Genomic DNA, 24,362 nt, shown 5'->3' on the forward strand with positions numbered 1-24,362 from the left:
CCGCGATCCGCTGCGGCGGTCGGTGTTCGTGCATTGCGGCCCGCAATTTGCGTGCCGCAGCACGGCCACGTGGCTCACACGTTCGCGTGCAGGAGGCCTTAATGAAAGTCAATCCGTAAGTTATGTGTACCCCAAAATGGTGCCATTAAAAACTACCGTAGATGGAAGGAAAAATAAAAGGAAGGCGTCAATGGAAAAAAAAATAGCCTAAAACAGGTTGGTCACTGAGAGGTTAAAAAAAATAAAAGCTGTAACGTCTAAAGTGTAATTACTGCGCTTATGAAGATGAAAAGTAAGAGCTTGTAGGGCTATTTGATGTGGAGTGGAAGGATAAAGACCGGCCACGTCACAGCTAAGCCGGCTATTACGTGGCACCCATGTATTCCATAATGCATGTCCTGTAAGTGATCTGCACTCTGAGGACCAAAGGTGGCTATAAATGGTCCAACCGTGCGCCCAATCTCTCACCAAGGAGTCCTACCCCAGAGATAGGTGGGAGATGATCTCCTTGTGAGTCTTGGGAAGACCGTACACAGACTGGATCACATTGTTTGGACGATTATACTCCAAGTCCCTCAGAGATGCTGAAAATGTCTGGTTGGGTCTCCAGGCGGTAATAGCTCGTTTAGACGAGTAGAGCAGTTGATGACACGAGTGACCTACTGACACAGCGCCAATGATGACGACAAGCATTGACAAGGTCCTTCATGTGTGGTCGTGTACTTGCTTTATGATGATCGTTGGCTGTGCTAAGACCGGTCCAGTCACTGTGACTATCGGCGAAAGGGCGCACGATGCACCTGTCGTTAAAGGGGTTCTGTCGTTTTTTTTTTAAACTGATGATCTATCCTCTGGATAGATCATCAGCATCTGATCGGCGGGGGTCCGACACACGGGACCCCCGCCGATCAGCTGTTTGAGAAGGCAGTAGCGACGCGGCCTTCTCGCTGTTTACCGCAGGCCCAGTGACGTCACGACTAGTATCAACTGGCCTAGGCGGGGCTAAGCTCCATTCAAATGGACAGAGCTTAGCCCCGCCCAGACCAGCGATGCCGGTCGTGACATCACTGGGTCTGCGGTAAACAGTGAGAAGGCCGCGGCGCTACTGCCTTCTCAAACAGCTGATCGGCGTCGGCCCCAGGAGTGGATGTGGAGCCATTTATTTCAATGGGGCTGCAAAAGATGTGGACACCATGTGCTGTCCGCATCCGTACTTTGGTTCCTCGGCCCTGCAATAATGATAGAGCAAAACACATAAGATCGTCTGAGTGAGCCCTTAAGTATATCCCTTTAAGAAAAACGTTACAGCCTCTCCGATACGTATGGATGCCTCTATACGATACAGAGTGCGCTACGCTGTTATCACTCTAGGTAGCCCCACCAGAAGTGTTGCTGCAGCTGTAGAAGGTGTTCTCCTGGCATTAGATTATAGATGTTTAGATAGTCAGCCCCCCCCCCCCCCCCCCCCCCGATCTGATAAGGACGGCCATTCTGTACCTGCTCAGATCAGCAGTTTCCCATCTTTTGATGATGGCCCTTTTTATTATTCTGAACCTGGAAACCTCACCCATGGCTATTCCTCCAAACCTTTCAGTGTCTGTTCATTCAAGCCCAAAAAGCTTGTGTCAAAGTTGTCATCGGGCAGAGAATGCCGCCTGGTACCGTTTTGCGGTAATTTGATTGATACGGAAGGTCCTAGCAGGGCTCTAGTTCTCGATTTGCAATAGAAAATGTCTGGAGAAATCTGTAGACCACACGCCCTGGAGTAGGAGCAAGCTCAGACATGGGATTTTCACTCCGAATAAGGCCTCGTGCACACGACCGTTGTTTTATTCCGTGTCCGCTGTTCCGCTTTTCGTGATTTTCAGCGGATTTTCTGCGGACCCATTGACTCGCCTAATGCACCGTTTGTCATCCGCGTCCGTGATCCGTGGTTCCAGTCCGTCCAAAAAATATTAACCTCTCCTATTTTATTCGCGGAAAACGGTTCGCGGACCCATTCAATGGGACCGCTAAAAAACACGGAGGCACACAAGATTGGCATCCGCGTCCGTTTTTTTCCTATCATTTGCATGGCAAACTTGACCTAGACTTTTTTTTACTTTCCTTCATGTCTGGTGATCCTCCAAAAATAAAGGAAGACACGCGGAAACAGAAACGGATCACGGAACAACGGAACCCCATTTTACGGAACACCACAACGGTCGTGTGCATGAGGCCTTATAGTTTTAATTTATAAACACAATATTTTATTTAAATATTACATATGACCGCATGATTTTTTTTTGTGGCTTCCTATATAAAGATTTCTCTGCAGTAGTAATTATCTAGTGATGCCTTCCATCTCCCCCCAGCAATCTGCTGCGCTCTCCTAATAATTAACATTGTGTACACCTGCAGTTTTAATACCAGACGTGAAGGAGCTCGGCGCAGTCGGTCATTTTTTAAGCCATTATGAAGTAATTGGCGGATAATTACCGCTATTTCTTCAGGGAGATGTTTTTCTAGGCCTTTGTCAGCCATTCACATGTGTCATCATCTGCAACAAATGGGAGTCTTTTGATTTCCGTAATTTCCATTTAATGATTACGTCGAGAGTTCCACAGGCTGACGTCTGTTTGGCGGGATTGAAATGATGTTTTAATTATATTTTGCAGTAGAGTGTTTTCAAAAAAACGGATCTGTCCGTTCTACAAAGCTCTTGTTATAGAACATTTTCTTAGGCTACTTTCACACCAGCGTTAATATTTTCCGGTATTGAGATCCGTCATAGGGGCTCAATACCAGGAAAAAACGCTTCCGTTTTGTCCTCATTCATTGTCAATGGGGGACAAAACGTAACTGAACAGAACGGAGTCACCAGAATGCATTCCGTTCCGTTCTCATACCGGAGAGCAGCATGCTGCGGTTTGCTTTCCGTCCTGGGATGCGGAGCAAGACGGATCCGTCATGACCCACAGTGCAAGTCAATGGGGACACAATAGAAAACTGATCCGTCCCCCATTGACTTTTAATGGAGTTCATGACGGATCCGTCTTGGCTATGTTACAGATAATACAACCGTCTGCATCCGTCATGAACGGATCCTGTTGTATTATCAGTAACGGAAGCGTTTTTCCTGAAACCTGCCGAATCCAGGAAAAACGCTAGTGTGAAAGTAGCCTTACATGGAGTAAGTATGTGCACCCCCGAACATCAGCGTCATATGTGCTTGGTATATCTGCAGGTCGCACACGGAACCATTCATTTCTACGGGTCCGCCAAAAAAATGGGGACCGCGCAAATCATAGAACCTGTGCTATTCTTGTCCGTTTTGCGGACTAGAATAGGCTTTTTTTTTTTAAAGGGAGTCCCGAGAAAATAGCGGGATGCACAGAGAGCGCATCCGTATTTTTGCGGAGCTGCAATTTGCGGACCGCAAAAAAGATACAGTTGTGTGCAGGAGGCCTGAATTATGACGTTTTTTTACTCCACTATTGTTTGAAGGTTTTCCACTGATTTTTAGGAGTAATTCTCAAGGCCGTGTCCACCTGGGCAACCAAATATATTTACCTCAAAAATAAAAGATGAAGCAACTTTGCCAGTAGTCCTTATTAAAGGGGTTGTCTGAGACTCAATGAAATCTACTGGGTGGCCGTTCACATAACGTGTCAAGACTGAATCCATGAATCGGCCTCCATCGCTCGTGGGTGTGGATCCATCACGCCATCACTTGTGATCCAGGGACTGAAAGTGGTGGGGTGGGGACAGGAACTGCAGCAGCACTGGAACCAGGGCACTTTGTAAAGGTGCCTCCCTGTAGATTTTATTCCGTCTCGGACAAGCCATCTCCTACCATTTGCGCACAGCTCCTGTGCAGACCTGTGTGTCTCCATAGTAACAGACTATCGGGACGGACTGGGAACTTAAAGGAGTTGTCTGGGTTCATAGCTGAACTCGGACATATCCCCGATTTCACCCAGGCAGGCACTCTGACATGAACATCGGAGCATTTCATGCTCCAATGCTCTCCCTTGCCCTGCGCTGTATCGCGCAGGGCAAAGGCTTTTTTTTGGAGATCAGGTGACGTACCGGGCTCTCCATGAGTAAAGCTAGGTGGAGGCTTCCGCCTTGCAGTGAGCCTGGTGATGTCACCGGCACTAATGGGCGGGCTTTAGCGCTGCCCTAGCCTGTAAAATGGCTAGGGCAGCGCTAAAGCCCGCCCATCAGTGCCGATGATGTCACTGGCAACACTGCTAGGCGGAAGCCTATTACTAGCAGTGTAAAAATTATAAACAAACAGTCCTTGGCCTGCTCTATACAGCTCATATCAGGGGGGCTGCCTGGGTGAAAACGGGGATATGTCCAGGTTCAGCTCTAAACCCGGATAACCCCTTTAAATTGGCCTTGGAAAAAACTAAAAGTGGCCCCATGTTGTAAGTGGGTCCAAATTGACAGAAGGCTGGCAACAGGCAGGGACAACGCATGTAGGAAAGGACTAGAGAAGTAGCCGGGGCCATCAATACTGTGGTGCAGCACAAAATACTGCCCCAGCAGAAACAAGTACCACAGTGCAGTACAATATTCTGCCATCCCCGCTGCAGTATTCAACTGTAAGGATTGACACCTGTGGCCACCAGCCAGGTGCATAAATACCTGATGCTCCCAGCATTAATTAATACTGGGGGCATCTGATTTTTATGTACCCCGCTGGCGGCCATGAGGAGGGCTCGGGTGGTCCCCTGGGCATCCTCCCACCGGGAAATTTCCCTTCCCTGTAGAGTCTATGACCAGTCTGCCCTTGCGGACTATAGATAAATCCTGCATAGTCTGATTCTGCGGATGGGGACCGTTGGTGGACTGCCATTTTTCTGGTCTTTCTCGAGATATTCGATTGGATTCAAGTCAGGGCTCTGGCTGGACCACTCAAGGACATTCACAGAGTTGTCCCTAAGCCATTCCTGCACTGTCTTAGCTGTGTGCTTAGGATCATTGTCTTGTTGGAAGGTGGACTTTCAGATCAGTCTGAGGTCCAGAGTGCTGAGGATCAGGTTTTCCTTAAGAATATCTCTGTACTTTGCTCCATTCAGCTTTCCCTTAGCCTAGGCCAGTCTTCCTGTCCCAGATGCTGAAAAACACCCCCACATCATGATGCTGCCACCACCATGCTTCACTGTATTGATAGTATTGGGCAGGTGATGAGCAGTGCCTGGTTTCCTCCAGACATGACTTTGAGGAGAGGCTTCTTTCTGGCCACTCTGCCATAAAGCCATGATTGATGGAGTGCAGCTGTGATGGTCGACCATCTGGAAGTTTCTCCCATCAGCACGCAGCATCTTTGGAGCTCAGCCAGAGTTACCATTGGGTTCTTGGTCACCTCTCCTCTAGGCCCTTCTCCCCTGATTACTTAGTTTTAGAGGGGCAGCCAGCTCTAAGAATAGGCTTGGTTCTTCCAAACATCTTCCATTTAAAGGGTTATTTCCATCTTGGACATTGGGGACATATTGCTAGGATATGCCCCAATATCTGATAGGTACGGGTCCCTCCTTTTGAGGCCAACACCTATACTTAGAACGGAGCCCGCAAAGTACCAGAGGCCGCGTCTGCCCTCCATTCATCTCTAAAGGACTGCCGAAAATAGCCAAGCGGCACGGTTCTCATTGAAATAGATAGGCTGTCCATGTGATGCATGGTCCTCCAGGAATAGAGGTGCCAATCTCTGCTGTGGATACTACATGAGGCTTCTGAAATAGGGACTCCTTTCTATACGCTTAATAGGGTATTGTTTTTCTGCACATTTAATGAGGAGCGGATGTGTAACTCTACTCTTCATAGTTTGTAATGTCTTATCTTTTAGGTCAAGGCTACCAGAGACAGTGCTGCTGCGGAAAGCTGTTTGGCTGCAATCACTGAATGTGCTGCCACTGGCCAAGGAAATCTCCTGGGACTTGCAGTTGAAGCCGTCCGTGCAAGGTGCCCCATTTATTTATATTACTCTGATGAAACAAGTTTTTGTGTGTGGTACCATAATATTTCACAGTCCTACCACAGACAGCCTGCCCTTACAGATATCTAAGCAGAGAGGTCACTGCCTCCCACAAGGTCAACATGCTCCTCTTCTGCTGCTTTTATCGTCATTGGGCTACATGATGCTCTTTTCCTACCGACATGAAGCTTTGGTATACAAAAGCACAGGGAAGAAAAAAAAACGGCTTTAGCTCCTAATGGGTCCGTTGGGTGCTTACTTTGCCCATCTAGTTGTACTAGATGTTTTTTGGTCATTGTTGGGACCTTGCAGACTCTGCTCTGATTTCCCCGAAATTGTCTCATGTTTCCACAAAAAGTAGTAAGACCTTATATTACTTGGTTGCCCACTGACTTGAATGAGCTCCATGTAATTCTACATTTCACCTGTGATGTCTGCAGATCATCTCACCACTGGGGGGGGAGCATTTAAAGGACCTTTTCTGGTGTACAATATCTTCAGGATAGGTCATCAATATCAGATCAGTGCGGAGTACGACTCCTGGCACCCTCACCGATCAGCTGTTTGAAGAGGCTGTGGCGATCCGGTGAGCGCAGCGGCTCTTCACAGCGCCGTACATTGTACAGTGGCTATACTTTGTATTGCAGCACAGTTTAATTCACTTAAATGGGATGGAACGACACCTAGCCCACGTAACCATGTATGTGACTCTGCTGGCATAGGAAGGTACTGCTGGGCTCTTCAAACAGCTGATCGGTGATACTGCAGCTTAGCTACATTTATTTTATAGCGCTTTACAAACATTAGCATCCAACTGTCCCCAATGGGGCTCACAATCTAAGTTCCCTATGTCTCTGGAGAGTGGCAGGTGTGACGAATACCGTACCCCGACTGACGCCGGACGTCAACTACGTCGAGCTCAAGAGATACGGTATGGTCACTGGTTACCAAGGCGTGACGTTACGCCCTCCCGGAGGAGCGGGTAAGGTCAGCTTGGTACAGTTTACACCGACTCCTCCTGTCCACACGGGCACAGAGAGGCAACAAGCTGAGGGAGCCTGGTCACTGCCCGAGTGAAACAGCGCTTCCTCATCCCGGGTACACTGCCACCAGCTTCTCGTTTGATATAAGCCCGGTCCGCTAACGGTATTATATAGGGTGAGAAACCAACCCGCGGTAGCTTATAACTAGGCCGAAACACGGACGCGGGGATTCGTGATCCAGATACAAGACAGCACAAGATTTAATTATATATTTAATCGCCTTAAGGGCACACTAGATAACACACTATACACAAGGAATATATACAGTGGTCTGAGGTTACGAATACAGGTAGTATAGTACAAACAGGATTACACAGAGTACAAGTCAGTTACCGGGTAGATGAATGTTCCTTTGGGTTATGATGGTGGAATAGTCCTTGGCTGCGGTCACGTGGGGGCAGTGATGTCAGCAGTTTCCAGGTCTCTCCAAACACATGGCACGATGTGACCCCCTTTCAGAAAAAGACCCGCCCGCTTGCTGGCACAAGCCTTTTAACCTGTAGCTGGCTCCTCCCCTCCCGGCCTCTAGGAGGAGTCCATCCCCCCTCTGCTGGACTGGCAGCAAATGACCCACAAAACCCTTTAGGGTTCATAGCTCCAGACCAGAAGGTCACAGGGAGATGGTTCTGGGACCAACAGATCCGCCTGGGTTCCGGCTACAAGTAGAGTCCAAACATGGTACCGTTATTTGGTTTCTGTGGGGAGATATGTATATCTCCCTTCCCTGGCCTCCCACCACCACACTAAGACCACGGACCTGTTCATCGTGGTCACGGGGACACACATATGTATCCGATTTGTGCCTGTGATGGCCGGGCAATTCATAAATCGCCCGTTCCATGCTGTCTGCTAGATTTGATTAAACTGGGGAATGGACTAGACCTCATGCTGAGAGATTCTTCCTGTCACATCATCTTGATTCCTTGCGGACTGGTTGAGGTGTTGAATTTGTATGCATGTGGCCTCCTTAAATCCAGAACCCCTGTGGAGTTCACTACCTCAGCTATCTGACAAGCAGAGGGTTAAAGTGAGAACTTATTTTGCATGTACACTGACAAAGGTGAATCAGATGAAAATCATGTCTGCCAGTAAATAATGATCCATATTCCTCACAGGAGGAAACCGGAGTACCCGGAGGAAACCCACGCAAACATAGGGAGAACATACAAACTCCATGCAGATGTTCTCCTTGGTCGGATTCGAACCTAGGACCCCAGCGCTGCAAGGCACCAGTGCTTACCACTGAGCCACTGTGCTGCCCACAATTTTAACCCTTTCGCGACATGTGATTGTTTCCCTTTAAAGGGATTTTCCAGTTTGCATCAACATCCTTTAAAATAATAATTTATGAAGAAAGCTGTAATTTTAGCAATGTATTTTTTTGCTTTATTGCTCCTGTCTCCCGATCTGGGATGTCCATGCAGCTCCTATTTCCTGTGAGGTCCTGTCCATGGGCGTGTCAAAGTAGCAGCAGAGGTGGTGGGGGGGGGGGGGGGGTGTCTGTGTAACTAACTGGGGGAGGGAGGGGTACAGTGGTGCTTTAAAGTTTGTGAACCCTTCAGAATTTTCTATATTTCTGCATAAATTTGACCTTAAAGGGGTTTTGCCATCACAGACAATGGAGGCATATCGCGAGGATATGCCCCCATTTTCCGATGGAGGTGGGACCCACACCTACACAGAGAACGGAGTGGGGAAAGTTGTGGAGGGCACACTGCACATTCGCCCTCCATTCATTTCTATGGGGACGCCGAAAATAACCGAGCGCTGGCTCGGCTATTTCTGTCGGCCCCATAGAAATGAACCAGAGCGGCGGCCGCGCATGCGCGGTGTGCTCCTATTCACTATTATGGGAGCAGCGGGGAGCAACACTTGGTAGTGGCCAGACCCCAGGAAACCCAGGCACAACTCTCCCCGCTCCATTCTTGTTGTAGGTGCGGGTTTCAGAGGTGGGACAGACAATGGGGCATATAGCAATAGCGATATCCTAGCGATATGCCCCCATTGTCTGTGTTGGGGAATACCCCTTTAAAACCACATCAGATTTTCACACAAATCCTAAAAGCAGATAAAGATAACAAATCAAGTCACGAGTCAGAAATATTAGACTTGGTCATCTATTTATTGAGGAAAATTATCCAATATTACATATATGAGAATGGAAAAAGTATGTGAACCTTTGCTTTCAGTATTTGCTGTGACCCCCTTGTGCAGCAGTAACTGCAATGGAATGTTTCTGGTCATTGTTGATTACCGGTAGTTCTGCACATCGGCTTGGAGAAACTTTACCCCATTCCTCTGTACAAAACATCTTCAGGTCTTTCCACGACATTTCTATTGGGTTAAGGTCAGGACTTTGACTTGGCCATTCTGAAACTTTAACATAATTCTTCTTTATCCATTCTTTGGTAGAATGACTTGTGTGCTGGCCCAGATGCAGCAAATCAGGCCCAAACCATGACCCTACTGTACTAACACGGTGTTTCACGGATGGGATGAGGTTTTTATGTTGGAATGCAGTTTTTCCTTTCTCCAAACCTAAATCTTCTCACTTACATCAAAAAGTTCTATTTAGGTCTCATCCGTCCACAAAAGATTGTTTCTAAAGCCTTCTGGGTTTTCCAGGTGACCTTTAGCAATTGGGGAGCCATGTTTTTTTTTGGAGAACAGCAGCTTTCTCTTTGCATTCCTGCCATGCACTCCATTGTTGCTCAGTGTCCTCTTTATGGTGGACACATGAACATTAAAGAGGTTTTCTGGCAATTTATATCGATGACCTATTGTCAGGATAGGTCATCGATTATCTGACCAGCACCCCCGCTGATCAGCTGTTTGAAGAAGAGACCACGCCCCATTCGAGCACTGCTTTCGTTTCATTACACCGCCCGTTGTCTTAGACGTTACGGCAACGCTGTGTGATGACGAGTACTTGTCATTACACTACGCCGCTGCTCCACAAGAGACAACGCGTAGTGAAGAGGAAGCAGCGCTCGCATGGAGTGCCGCCTCCTTGACAAATAGCTGATCGGTGGGGGCGCCGGGTGTTGGACCCTCGCCAATCAGATGCTGATGACCTATCCTGACGATAGGTCATCAATATAAATGGCAGGAAAACCCCGTTTGATGGGGTTTTCAGAGAATTTTTAATTGATGACCTTTTCTCTGGACAGGTCATCAGTATCTGATTGGTGGCACTCGCAGTAGAGCTTCGGCCTTCTTTCAGCTCACCAAGCACAGTGCCCTAAATTGTATAGCGGTTGAGCTTTTTATCACAGCTCAGCCTCATTCACTTCTATCGTTGAAGGTGACATCACGTGGCCAAGGCAAAGCTGCGAGAAGGCCGTGGTGCTACTGTGAGCTTCTGCTGATCGGCAAGGTCCCGAGTGTCGGACCCCCACCAATCAGATACTGATGACCTATCCAAAGGATATAAGCTAATGTGACAAAGGCCTTTAGTCGTTTAGTGGTTACTTTTGGTTCCTTTGTGATCTTGCTCTTGGTGTGATCTTTGTTGGTTGACCACTCCTGGGAGGGTAATATTGGTCTTGAATTTCCTTCATGTGTACACAGTCTGTCTGACTGTGGATTGGTGGAGTCCAAACTCTTTACAGATGGTTTTACTACATCACTTCTCAATCTACCTCTCCCTGCGTGTTGTCAGACAATACGGTCCTTTGTGATTGAGTATGGTAATCTCCTTACATGTGCCGTCTAAAAGACAAACTGTTTGTTGCCGATATCCACCAATGATGCAGCATGCATTTTATGCACTAATGTAGCTGCTGAAGGCACTGCCTCTCATCTCCCCTGCATTTCAGTCTGTCTCTAATCTCCCTGCATGTTCTTCATAAAAGACAAACTACAGCGCTTCTTACAATACTGTAGACCTCAGCCGAATGTGTATGTGCATTTAATGCGGGGAGAGGAGTAAGCCATTGACAGAGACTTCTGGTGGTGGCCTATCCTCTGTGAGAACAAAAGGACCAGGCGAAAATATTCATTTTGCCCGATCCTTGAGATGATATCGAGTATGTAGGGTGAGGTTAATTTTCTTTCCGGAATTGTTAATAATAGCCAGAGCAGAGTGCTGCTGAGAAAAGTACTCACTATTGCATTACATGAATACCCATTGACTTCATTGGGCAGTATATATCGCTTCACCACAAGGAAAGCGTGCTACCGTCCTAGAAATAACAGCTAAGCACAGGCGGTTCTAGAATCGGGACCTCCCACGAGTAACCATTCACCGGGGCTCTTTCTTGTTCAGTTTAAATGGATAGTTTGAAGTGAAGAGCCCCTTTTAAGAAGCATCCAGTCCGCTATGATCTTTTCCTATTAAATTGTCTTTATTTTTAGAGGGAATCACAATGAAATGTCATCTGGTGAAAACGGTAATGAAATCATATTGTAAATCCAGATGTCACCCGGGAGATAATCCTAAAAGAACTCGTTGCTGCGGAGGATTCTAATCTGTCACTGTCCTTTCCGAGATGAGACATTTCAAAAAGGCTGCGTGATTATTAACATACTTACCTTCCGCCTCAGGCATGACAGTGCGGGGGTCGCTGACATCACCTTGTGTCACGTCTGGAAAGTATAGAATCCTGCCGTTACCTGACAATGCCCGGATATGTATCTCTCTATAGGAATATTTTCTTATGCTATTTATTACATAAAAATACTTGTTGTCTTTGGCCCAATTAGAGAGGTAAAGAAAACATCCACCATTTTTTCAATAATTATTATTTTTTTTTTTTTAAGGCCAGCATACACATTTCTTAGCAGATTCAGCGGAGTTTAATGTGTATGGGCAAAAAGAATATTTTCGACTGGTCCTTTTTTTTTCTCCCAGAAGATAGGCCACCACCAGATGGTTTTCTCCTCTCTCCCCATTAAATACACATTACACGTTCAGCTGAGGAATCAGGGCATAATGGAAGTTGCAGTTTTGCAACTGCTGGAGAGCCACAGGTTGGTAACCATAGGCCTACAGTATTGTACAAAGCTTTGTAGTAACATGAAAGCTGTGCTGTGATTGGTTACTGTGGTCTACAAATAGTTTGTCTTTTATGCAGCATATGCAGGGAGATGAGAGGCAGAGTGAAATGCAGAGAGATGAGAGGCAGAGTGAAATGCAGGGAGATGAGAGGCAGAGTGAGAAGCAGTGCCTCAGCAGCTACATTTGTGTATAAAACGCACACTACAGGTACATCATTGGTTGTTATGGGTAACAAACCGTTTGTCTTTTAGACAGCACATGCAGGGAGATTACCACTCTTGTCCGCAGCCACTTCTCACCACCAACTAAGGGGGGCTGCTGGTTGGATCGCAAACCGATTGGCATCTTCAAATGCGGGAGATGTAAGGCCTGCAAATACATCTAGACTGCAAAAATCATCACCTGCTCGGCCACAGGTCTTCCCTATCAGGTTTGCGACTTTACCAACTGCGTGTCGAAGGGCCTGGTGTATCTTTGCCAGTGTTCTTGTCCACTGGACTATGTGGGCAAGACCATCCGCGAGTTCAGGAGGAGAATCCTGGAACACATTAACGATGTAAACAAGAAGGAGCCAACCCCGTTGGCTTTACATGTAAATGATTGTCACGGGGGAGACCCTTCCGTTCTCCGGTTCTCCGTCCTTGAATTGGTGCCCCCCTCTCCACGTGGAGGTGATTGGGACAGACGTATTTTACAAAAGGAGAGTGAATGGATACACAGGTTCCGTTCACAATCTCCTCGTGGTTTAAACGAACGTCTCACCTTTTCATGTTTTTTATGAGTCATATTTTCAACCTCCTTGGTATTATTCCATCATTCATATGCTGATCTCCATTCATTTTATAAGCATTCATATGTTGCTTACTTTCATATCACAATTTTCATGGTCCTTATTCTGTTGTTGTTTCAGCTCTGGCCTCGCGCGGGGACACTTCTTGTTATGTCCCGATCGCCATTGTGGCCATCCGTAAAGATATTAAGTATCCCCCGTCTCTTAGCCTGGGTACGTAAAGTACCCGAATGTAATATCGACTATGGTGTGGCCCTTTAACAGTGCACACCATTTATCTGGCACCTGTCATCATTAGGGCTGTCAGTCTTTTACTATCATCCTTGAGTATTTATTTGCCTTTCTCATTATAATCCAATTTTTTGCACACATTCTTTTCCCCCTTCCTCCCCTTTCCCTCGTCCGATTTTCCATTCCTCAGCCCTAGCATTTATCATCTATATGTGGCTTGTCGCTATATCCTTACACAGCGGTGCATTTCACTTCTGATAGCGCTGTATACCCGGCCGGGCTTTAACCCGGAAGTGATTCTTCCGGTTTGCGTTCCACGCTGGGACGCATGTTCACCTTCGGTCACATGACGTCTGCGGTTCACATACCGGATATCCGTCCGGCAGCACTCCGATTGTGATTTTCAGGCGTGCGTTCCACAGTGGAACGCATCCTTGACGGCAAACGCACAGCAGCGGCTGAGGATGGAGTTTTCTTCACCTGGCGTTAGGTAGTTGGTCTACGGCACCCCCCATCTTTTTCCCCCCGCCCCCCGCATCCCGCGGTGGGGTGGGTATTTATAGGGTGGAGGTGTCCACCATCGCTACCCCAGACCCTCTTTCTATATCTGAGACAGCATCATGTAAGTACTTACCCCTGTGTCTTCATGCTTCCTGGACGGTCCGTCCACAGGCTTATCACTATAGCCCTATTTTATCCCCAGGTTTCGGCTGGATTGGTAGCCCTGCACCTTAGGAGCCATACCCTGCAAGTTTATCTGACATCAGGAATGCATATCCGGTACTGGACTTGGTTCCCTCTTCGTATATCATAGCCTTGAGAGGCTACCTAATACCATTACCATGGTCAATTTCTTATCTCTTGCAGTTATACCGAATGTGGCTTGGGGTCACTATCTCTGATGTTGCTCTTGTGTGCATATGCATAATTCATTAGGTTGTGCTTTTGGCGCTCTCTGTGACTCCAGGTAATTGATCCTCTATTTATGTATGTATTCGTCAAACTCGGAATTGGACCTGTATTTCTATGACTCATTTCTTTGAAGCATGTATCGTTTCATCTATGTCCCATTCCCTGTAGAGACGAGTACCTTGCATGTACTGAACTTACCTGATCGCCTACCTCTTCACCAGTGACTGTATGTATTCAGTCTTTATTCGATGTTTATTTTCATTTACACTATTCCTGGGTCTGGTGTCTTTATGGAATCTTCCTAACGTATTTACCAATTACGCTTCTCTACGGGGCCTACTTTATATCCAGTGGGCTCCCTATATGCAGTACGGGGCCCAACGTATCTAATTGATGGGCTCCCCATATCTACTTTGCTTTTATGTATCTTGCTATCTCCATATATCTACCTTGTATTACCCCCTGATGATCCCACTTTGTGGGTGAAACGCGTCGGGGTCGTTTCTGTATCTGTAACATATCATTAGAGCATCTTATTAGTTTGTTCTTTGTGCGTATGTTCTGTTTGCGTATTTTTAACCCCTAGGTGGACCCTGTACCTCCTGGCAATCGGTCACGAGGGATGTATATAGTGGACACCTTTGTGTCTCTATCTATGTTTTTGTTTTTGTGCTAGTCACTTATCGGGGGGCCACTTTTTGGTACCAGCATCACTCTACCTGTCACCTCTATAGGGCCAGACAGGAGTTTGAGGCTAGGTACGAGGACAGGGAGTCCCCACCATCAGGAGACGTCCCTGGGCATAGGACCAGTTTAGGGCAGTAGTGGCAGGGACACCTTCCCTACCATTCACCCAGTATGCTAGATCTGGCTGTGGCCCACCCGATTTTGACTATTTACAGTGGGGGAAATAATTATTTGACCCCTCACTGATTTTGTAAGTTTGTCCAATGACAAAGAAATGAAAAGTCTCAGAACAGTATCATTTCAATGGTAGGTTTATTGTAACAGTGGCAGATAGCACATCAAAAGGAAAATCGAAAAAATAACTTTAAATAAAAGATAGCAACTGATTTGCATTTCATTGAGTGAAATAAGTATTTGAACCCCTACCAACCATTAAGAGTCCTCGCTCCCACAGAGTGGTTAGACACTTCTACTCAATTAGTCACCCTCATTAAGGACACCTGTCTTAACTAGTCACCTGTATAAAAGACCCCTGTCCACAGAATCAATCAATCAAGCAGACTCCAAACTCTCCAACATGGGAAAGACCAAAGAGCTGTCCAAGGATGTCAGAGACAAAATTGTAGACCTGCACAAGGCTGGAATGGGCTACAAAACCATTAGCAAGAAGCTGGGAGAGAAGGTGACAACTGTTGGTGCGATTGTTCGAAAATGGAAGGAGCACAAAATGACCATCAATCGACCTCGCTCTGGGGCTCCACGCAAGATCTCACCTCGTGGGGTGTCAATGGTTCTGAGAAAGGTGAAAAAGCATCCTAGAACTACACGGGAGGAGTTAGTTAATGACCTCAAATTAGCAGGGACCACAGTCACCAAGAAAACCATTGGAAACACATTACACCGCAATGGATTAAAATCCTGCAGGGCTCGCAAGGTCCCCCTGCTCAGGAAGGCACATGTGCAGGCCCGTCTGAAGTTTGCCAATGAACACCTGAATGATTCAGAGAGTGACTGGGAGAAGGTGCTGTGGTCTGATGAGACCAAAATAGAGCTCTTTGGCATTAACTCAACTCGCTGTGTTTGGAGGAAGAAAAATGCTGCCTATGACCCCCAAAACACTGTCCCCACCGTCAAGCATGGGGGTGGAAACATTTTGCTTTGGGGTTGTTTTTCTGCTAAGGGCACAGGACAACTTATTCGCATAAACGGGAAAATGGACGGAGCCATGTATCGTGAAAATGGGTCGTGGATGGGTGTTCCAGCACGACAATGACCCAAAACATACAGCAAAGGCAACAAAGGAGTGGCTCAAGAAGAAGCACATTAAGGTCATGGAGTGGCCTAGTCAGTCTCCGGACCTTAATCCAATCGAAAACCTATGGAGGGAGCTCAAGCTCAGAGTTGCACAGAGACAGCCTCGAAACCTTAGGGATTTAGAGATGATCTGCAAAGAGGAGTGGACCAACATTCCTCCTAAAATGTGCGCAAACTTGGTCATCAATTACAAGAAACGTTTGACCTCTGTGCTTGCAAACAAGGGTTTTTCCACCAAGTATTAAGTCTTTTTTTGTTAGAGGGTTCAAATACTTATTTCACTCAATGAAATGCAAATCAGTTGCTATCTTTTATTTAAAGTTATTTTTTCGATTTTCCTTTTGATGTGCTATCTGCCACTGTTACAATAAACCTACCATTGAAATGATACAGTTCTGAGACTTTTCATTTCTTTGTCATTGGACAAACTTACAAAATCAGTGAGGGGTCAAATAATTATTTCCCCCACTGTAGGTATAGTTTTCTCATTAAATTTAGACATTGTATCATTTACTAGGGTATTGCTGCTGGACGTGGAGATTACCACTCTAAATCACAAAGGACCTTATTTTCTGACAACACACAGGGAGAGGTAGATTGTGAAGTGCTGTAGTAAAATGAAAGCTGTGCTGTGATTTGTTGCTATGAGCAAAAGTAAAAGCTGTGATGTGATTGGTTGCTATGAGCAAAAGTAAAAGCTGTGCTGTGATTGGTTGCTATGGGCAACAAACGGTTTGTCTCTTAGATAGCAAATGTAGAGAGATGAGAGGCAGAGTGAGAAGCAGTGCCTCAGCAGTTAGTTACATTAGTGTATACATTTTAAAGTACGCTGTATCAAAACCACATTACTTTATTAGAACCTTCCAGAACCCTGTCTCGTGTACTTTGCAACCCCCAGTATTTTAAATTGGATTATAAATAGTATATGTGTCGAGTTTGGTTGTGATCCATTAAGGCATGTAGCAACCTATGAAGAAGAAACAAACTTAAACTTTACCTTTTAAACATATATAGATTATTGTCTCAAATGCTGAACAATGACCATAATCCATACTCTGAACGAAAAACTATTTACACAGAGCAGTATTCGTATCTACAGAAGACCAGGGAACTGTAGCATGTGTACCCCACCAGAAGACTGCACAGCTCTGATGATATATTGTTGGGGTATTATAAGAGTATGGCTACATGGTGATTTTGGGCTGACATAGAAATGGATGGGGTCGCAGCATTATTCACTCGTTTGCCCTGACACTTCAGTCCCAAATAAATCCAACACTGCTGCTCACGGTCATGGCAAATGTGCTAGTCGATCCCTTTCATTTCTATGGGAGCCCTGCTACACTGTGATACTTGGGCACAAGACATGTGTCACACCCAAAATCGCTGAGTAACCATAGTTTTATAGTTATATTCTTGTACATAGGAGCAGTATTATAGTAGTTATATTCTTGTACATAGGAGGCAGTATTATAGTAGTTATATTCTTGTTCATAGGAGGCAGTATTATAGTAGTTATATTCTTGTACATAGGAGCAGTATTATAGTAGTTATATTCTTGTACATAGGAGCAGTATTATAGTAGTTATATTCTTGTACATAGGAGCAGTATTATAGTAGTTATATTCTTGTACATAGGAGCAGTATTATAGTAGTTATATTCTTGTACATAGGAGGCAGTATTATAGTAGTTATATTCTTGTACATAGGAGCAGTATTATAGTAGTTATATTCTTGTACATAGGAGCAGTATTATAGTAGTTATATTCTTGTACATAGGAGGCAGTATTACAGTAGTTATATTCTTGTACATAGGAGCAGTATAATAGTAGTTATATTCTTGTACATAGGAGCAGTATTATAGTAGTTATATTCTTGTACATAGGAGCAGTATTATAGTAGTTATATTCTTGTACATAGGAGCAGTATTATAGTAGTTATTCTTGTACATAGGAGCAGTATTATAGTAGTTATATTCTTGTACATAGGAGCAGTATTATAGTAGTTATATTCTTGTACATAGGAGGCAGTATTATAGTCGATATATTCTTGTACATAGGAGCAGTATTATAGTAGTTATATTCTTGTACATAGGGGCAGTATTATAGTAGTTATATTCTTGTACATAGGAGCAGTATTATAGTAGGTATATTCTTGTACATAGGAGCAGTATTATAGTAGTTATATTCTTGTACATAGGAGCAGTATTATAGTAGTTATATTCTTGTACATAGGAGCAGTATTATAGTAGTTATATTCTTGTACATAGGAGCAGTATTACAGTAGTTATATTCTTGTACATAGGAGGCAGTATTATAGTAGTTATATTCTTGTACATAGGAGCAGTATTATAGTAGTTATATTCTTGTACATAGGAGCAGTATTATAGTAGTTATATTCTTGTACATAGGAGCAGTATTATAGTAGTTATATTCTTGTACATAGGAGCAGTATTATAGTAGTTATATTCTTGTACATAGGAGCAGTATTATAGTAGTTATATTCTTGTACATAGGAGCAGTATTATAGTAGTTATATTCTTGTACATAGGAGCAGTATTATAGTAGTTATATTCTTGTACATAGGAGCAGTATTATAGTAGTTATATTCTTGTACATAGGGTCAGTATTATAGTAGTTATATTCTTGTACATAGGAGCAGTATTATAGTAGTTATATTCTTGTACATAGGAGGCAGTATTATAGTAGTTATATTCTTGTACATAGGAGCAGTATTATAGTAGTTATATTCTTGTACATAGGAGGCAGTATTATAGTAGTTCTATTCTTGTACATAGGAGCAGTATTATAGTAATTATATTCTTGTACATAGGAGCAGTATTATAGTAGTTATATTCTTGTACATAGGAGGCAGTATTATAGTAGTTATATTCTTGTACATAGGAGCAATATTATAGTAGATATATTCTTGTACATAGGAGGCAGTATTATAGTAGTTATATTCTTGTACATAGGAGCAGTATTATAGTAGTTATATTCTTGTATATAGGAGCAGTATTATAGTAGTTATATTCTTGTACATAGAAGCAGTATTATAGTAGTTATATTCTTGTACATAGGAGGCAGTATTATAGTAGTTATATTCTTGTAAATAGGAGCAGTATTATAGTAGTTATATTCTTGTACATAGGAACAGTATTATAGTAGTTATATTCTTGTACATAAGAGGCAGTATTATAGTAGTTATATTCCTTATACATAGGAGCAGTATTATAGTAGTTATATTCTTGCACATAGGAGCAGTATTATAGTAGTTATATTCTTGTTCATAGGAGGCAGTATTATAGTAGTTATATTCTTGTACATAGGAGCAGTATTATAGTAGTTATATTCTTGTACATAGGAGCAGTATTATAGTAGTTATATTCTTGTACATAGGAGCAGTATTATAGTAGTTATATTCTTGTACATAAGAGGCAGTATTATAGTAGTTATATTCTTGTACATAGGAGCAGTATTATAGTAGTTATATTCTTGTACATAAGAGGCAGTATTATAGTAGTTATATTCTTGTACATAGGAGCAGTATTATAGTAGTTATATTCTTGTACATAGAAGCAGTATTATAGTAGTTATATTCTTGTACATAAGAGGCAGTATTATAGTAGTTATATTCTTGTACATAGAAGCAGTATTATAGTAGTTATATTCTTGTACATAGGAGGCAGTATTATAGTAGTTATATTCTTGTACATAGGAGGCAGTATTATAGTAGTTATATTCTTGTACATAGGAGGCAGTATTATACTAGTTATATTCTTGTACATAGGAGCAGTATTATAGTAGTTATATTCTTGTACATAGGAGCAGTATTATAGTAGTTATATTCTTGTACATAGGAGCAGTATTATAGTAGTTATATTCTTGTACATAGGAGCAGTATTATAGTAGTTATATTCTTGTACATAGGAGGCAGTATTATACTAGTTATATTCTTGTACATAGGAGCAGTATTATAGTAGTTATATTCTTGTACATAGGAGGCAGTATTATAGTAGTTATATTCCTGTACATAGGAGGCAGTATTATAGTAGTTATATTCTTGTACATAGAAGCAGTATTATAGTAGTTATATTCTTGTACATAGGAGGCAGTATTATAGTAGATATATTCTTGTACATAGGAGGCAGTATTATAGTAGTTATATTCTTGTACATAGGAGCAGTATTATAGTAGTTATATTCTTGTACATAGGAGGCAGTATTATAGTAGTTATATTCTTGTACATAGGAGCAGTATTATAGTAGTTATATTCTTGTACATAGGAGCAGTATTATAGTAGTTATATTCTTGTACATAGGAGGCAGTATTACAGTAGTTATATTCTTGTACATAGGAGCAGTATAATAGTAGTTATATTCTTGTACATAGGAGCAGTATTATAGTAGTTATATTCTTGTACATAGGAGCAGTATTATAGTAGTTATATTCTTGTACATAGGAGCAGTATTATAGTAGTTATTCTTGTACATAGGAGCAGTATTATAGTAGTTATATTCTTGTACATAGGAGCAGTATTATAGTAGTTATATTCTTGTACATAGGAGGCAGTATTATAGTCGATATATTCTTGTACATAGGAGCAGTATTATAGTAGTTATATTCTTGTACATAGGGGCAGTATTATAGTAGTTATATTCTTGTACATAGGAGCAGTATTATAGTAGGTATATTCTTGTACATAGGAGCAGTATTATAGTAGTTATATTCTTGTACATAGGAGCAGTATTATAGTAGTTATATTCTTGTACATAGGAGCAGTATTATAGTAGTTATATTCTTGTACATAGGAGCAGTATTACAGTAGTTATATTCTTGTACATAGGAGGCAGTATTATAGTAGTTATATTCTTGTACATAGGAGCAGTATTATAGTAGTTATATTCTTGTACATAGGAGCAGTATTATAGTAGTTATATTCTTGTACATAGGAGCAGTATTATAGTAGTTATATTCTTGTACATAGGAGCAGTATTATAGTAGTTATATTCTTGTACATAGGAGCAGTATTATAGTAGTTATATTCTTGTACATAGGAGCAGTATTATAGTAGTTATATTCTTGTACATAGGAGCAGTATTATAGTAGTTATATTCTTGTACATAGGAGCAGTATTATAGTAGTTATATTCTTGTACATAGGGTCAGTATTATAGTAGTTATATTCTTGTACATAGGAGCAGTATTATAGTAGTTATATTCTTGTACATAGGAGGCAGTATTATAGTAGTTATATTCTTGTACATAGGAGCAGTATTATAGTAGTTATATTCTTGTACATAGGAGGCAGTATTATAGTAGTTCTATTCTTGTACATAGGAGCAGTATTATAGTAATTATATTCTTGTACATAGGAGCAGTATTATAGTAGTTATATTCTTGTACATAGGAGGCAGTATTATAGTAGTTATATTCTTGTACATAGGAGCAGTATTATAGTAGATATATTCTTGTACATAGGAGGCAGTATTATAGTAGTTATATTCTTGTACATAGGAGCAGTATTATAGTAGTTATATTCTTGTATATAGGAGCAGTATTATAGTAGTTATATTCTTGTACATAGAAGCAGTATTATAGTAGTTATATTCTTGTACATAGGAGGCAGTATTATAGTAGTTATATTCTTGTAAATAGGAGCAGTATTATAGTAGTTATATTCTTGTACATAGGAACAGTATTATAGTAGTTATATTCTTGTACATAAGAGGCAGTATTATAGTAGTTATATTCCTTATACATAGGAGCAGTATTATAGTAGTTATATTCTTGCACATAGGAGCAGTATTATAGTAGTTATATTCTTGTTCATAGGAGGCAGTATTATAGTAGTTATATTCTTGTACATAGGAGCAGTATTATAGTAGTTATATTCTTGTACATAGGAGCAGTATTATAGTAGTTATATTCTTGTACATAGGAGCAGTATTATAGTAGTTATATTCTTGTACATAAGAGGCAGTATTATAGTAGTTATATTCTTGTACATAGGAGCAGTATTATAGTAGTTATATTCTTGTACATAAGAGGCAGTATTATAGTAGTTATATTCTTGTACATAGGAGCAGTATTATAGTAGTTATATTCTTGTACATAGAAGCAGTATTATAGTAGTTATATTCTTGTACATAAGAGGCAGTATTATAGTAGTTATATTCTTGTACATAGAAGCAGTATTATAGTAGTTATATTCTTGTACATAGGAGGCAGTATTATAGTAGTTATATTCTTGTACATAGGAGCAGTATTATAGTAGTTATATTCTTGTACATAGAAGCAGTATTATAGTAGTTATATTCTTGTACATAGGAGCAGCATTATAGTAGTTATATTCTTGTACATAGGAGCAGTATTATAGTAGTTATATTCTTGTACATAGGAGCAGTATTATAGTAGTTATATTCTTGTACATAGGAGCAGTATTATAGTAGTTATATTCTTGTACATAGGAGCAGTATTATAGTAGTTATATTCTTGTACATAGGAGGCAGTATTATAGTAGTTATATTCTTGTACATAGGAGGCAGTATTATAGTAGTTATATCCTTGTACATAGGAGCAGTATTATAGTAGTTATATTCTTGTTTGTAAAAGCTTTGGTCCATGATTTCTTAATCTTCCGTTTATTGAGTCTTCATGCTGTTCTGCCTTCCTCGTAGGTGCACTGTGGGAGAAATCACGGACGCAATGAAGAAGGTATTTGGTGAACACAAGGCCAGTGATAGAATGGTGAGCGGAGCCTATCGGCAGGAGTACGGGGAGAGTGATGAGATCGCTTTTACTCTTAACAGGTAAATACAGATGAAAAGACTTTGCTTGTGGACCTCATTTAGCTCAGCGACCGGTGAACAGAGCGGCTCTGGTGTCTGCTGCTGTCACATAGCATCAGCTGGCTCGTCTGTTCATCAAAGCACTGCTGGTCCTTCTGGAAGGGACTGCTCAGCGTGCTGTAGGCTCCTGACATGGGTCTCCACTGATGTAGCACAGCTGAATGTTTTGCTTTATTCTGACATTTTCAGAAGCTTTATATAATGGGGTAGGCTTTTTTGCAGTCATAAGGCAAATCCTGTTAACTCCATGATGAGTTGTAAAACTTGGTATCGCTATGCTACTACACTGACACAGTCCATTGCAGATGTAGCAGAGCTGAGTTCATCATTTGGCATGATGCATGTTCATTTTATAGCTTTTTATTTCTTTACACACAACTATAAGTAATTTTAATACATGTTGTAATCTAACACATTTCAACCCCAACAGTGGAGCTAAATTTGCCATCTAACATTTTGCGGGCACTGTAATTTCTGCATTGTTATAACCACCTGAGCCTTTCCATAGATCTGTAGGTAAATCTAGTGCGTCAGTACATTACAGGGGTTGTGTCATTTCAGAAAATAGCATTTATTATGTAGAGAACGTTATTACAAGGCACTTACTAATGTATTGTGGTTTTTCCATTATACATGGCTTGGATCCAGGGGTTACGACCACCCTGCAATCCAGCAGTGGTGGTCGTGCTTGAACACTATAGGAAAAAGCACTCTCTGGTGGCCTGGATCGTGGGAGTGTGCATAGGCCAGCACTGTTTTCTGTAGTGTACAAGCACGACCACCGCTTCTGGATTACAGTGTGGTCGTAACCATGGACATGGGCATTGTAGAACCTCAGGAAACATGACAGGTGCTCAGAAAGTCAGAGCTGCTTCAAAATGCGGAATGTGGAGCAAGACGGATCCATCATGACCCACAATGCAAGTCAACGGGGACGGATCAGTTTTCTCTGACACAATCTTTCAAAATAGAAAACGGATCCGTCCTCCATTGACTTTCAATGGAGTTCATGAAGGATCCGTCTTGGCTATGTTATAGATAATACAACCGGATCCGATGCAGACGGTAGTATTATCAGTAACGGAAGCGTTTTTGCTGAACCCTGCCGGATCCAGGAAAAACGCTAGTGTGAAAGTAGCCGTAGTGACTTTTTCAGGTCACTGTTCTGTATGTCTGAATGTGACGCTAAGATGATGAGCAGATAAAACATTGTGTTGCAGAGTCCAGAGCTTCATGGAGAGAGAAGGACGGAGACCTCGTCTGCTTGTAGCCAAAATGGGGCAAGATGGCCATGATAGAGGGGCAAAGGTTATCGCCACGGGGTTCGCAGACCTCGGCTTTGATGTGGATATCGGCCCCCTCTTCCAGGTGACCTTTTATTACATTTTGGCTATAATCACTGCTATGTACTATCTGTCTGTCCTTGATGTAGCTGCATCTCTCCCCCTGCTTCCGTTCTGAAGGCGATTGCACTTCGGGTTGCACTGTGGCAATGCGGCATGGAGTGCAGGATTCGGACAATCTGCAGGAACCGCCTGGTGTCCAGTGGGCACTCCTGTTTGCTCACAGTCT

General features: G+C 42.6%; 1 protein-coding gene across 1 annotated transcript in view; it reads left to right on the forward strand.

Moving 5' to 3' along the window:
* MMUT (methylmalonyl-CoA mutase) overlaps positions 1 to 24,362 on the forward strand; it is a 48,499-nt gene that overhangs the window by 15,393 nt on the left and 8,744 nt on the right. Inside the window, exons 9-11 of the mRNA XM_040427279.1 lie at positions 5,837 to 5,952; positions 22,620 to 22,751; positions 24,011 to 24,158. Coding sequence (XP_040283213.1) covers positions 5,837 to 5,952; positions 22,620 to 22,751; positions 24,011 to 24,158 — 396 coding nt within the window. The remainder of the gene's footprint in view (positions 1 to 5,836; positions 5,953 to 22,619; positions 22,752 to 24,010; positions 24,159 to 24,362) is intronic.

The sequence above is a fragment of the Bufo bufo genome, chromosome 4 (assembly GCF_905171765.1).
Source record: "Bufo bufo chromosome 4, aBufBuf1.1, whole genome shotgun sequence".
NCBI lineage: Eukaryota > Metazoa > Chordata > Amphibia > Anura > Bufonidae > Bufo > Bufo bufo.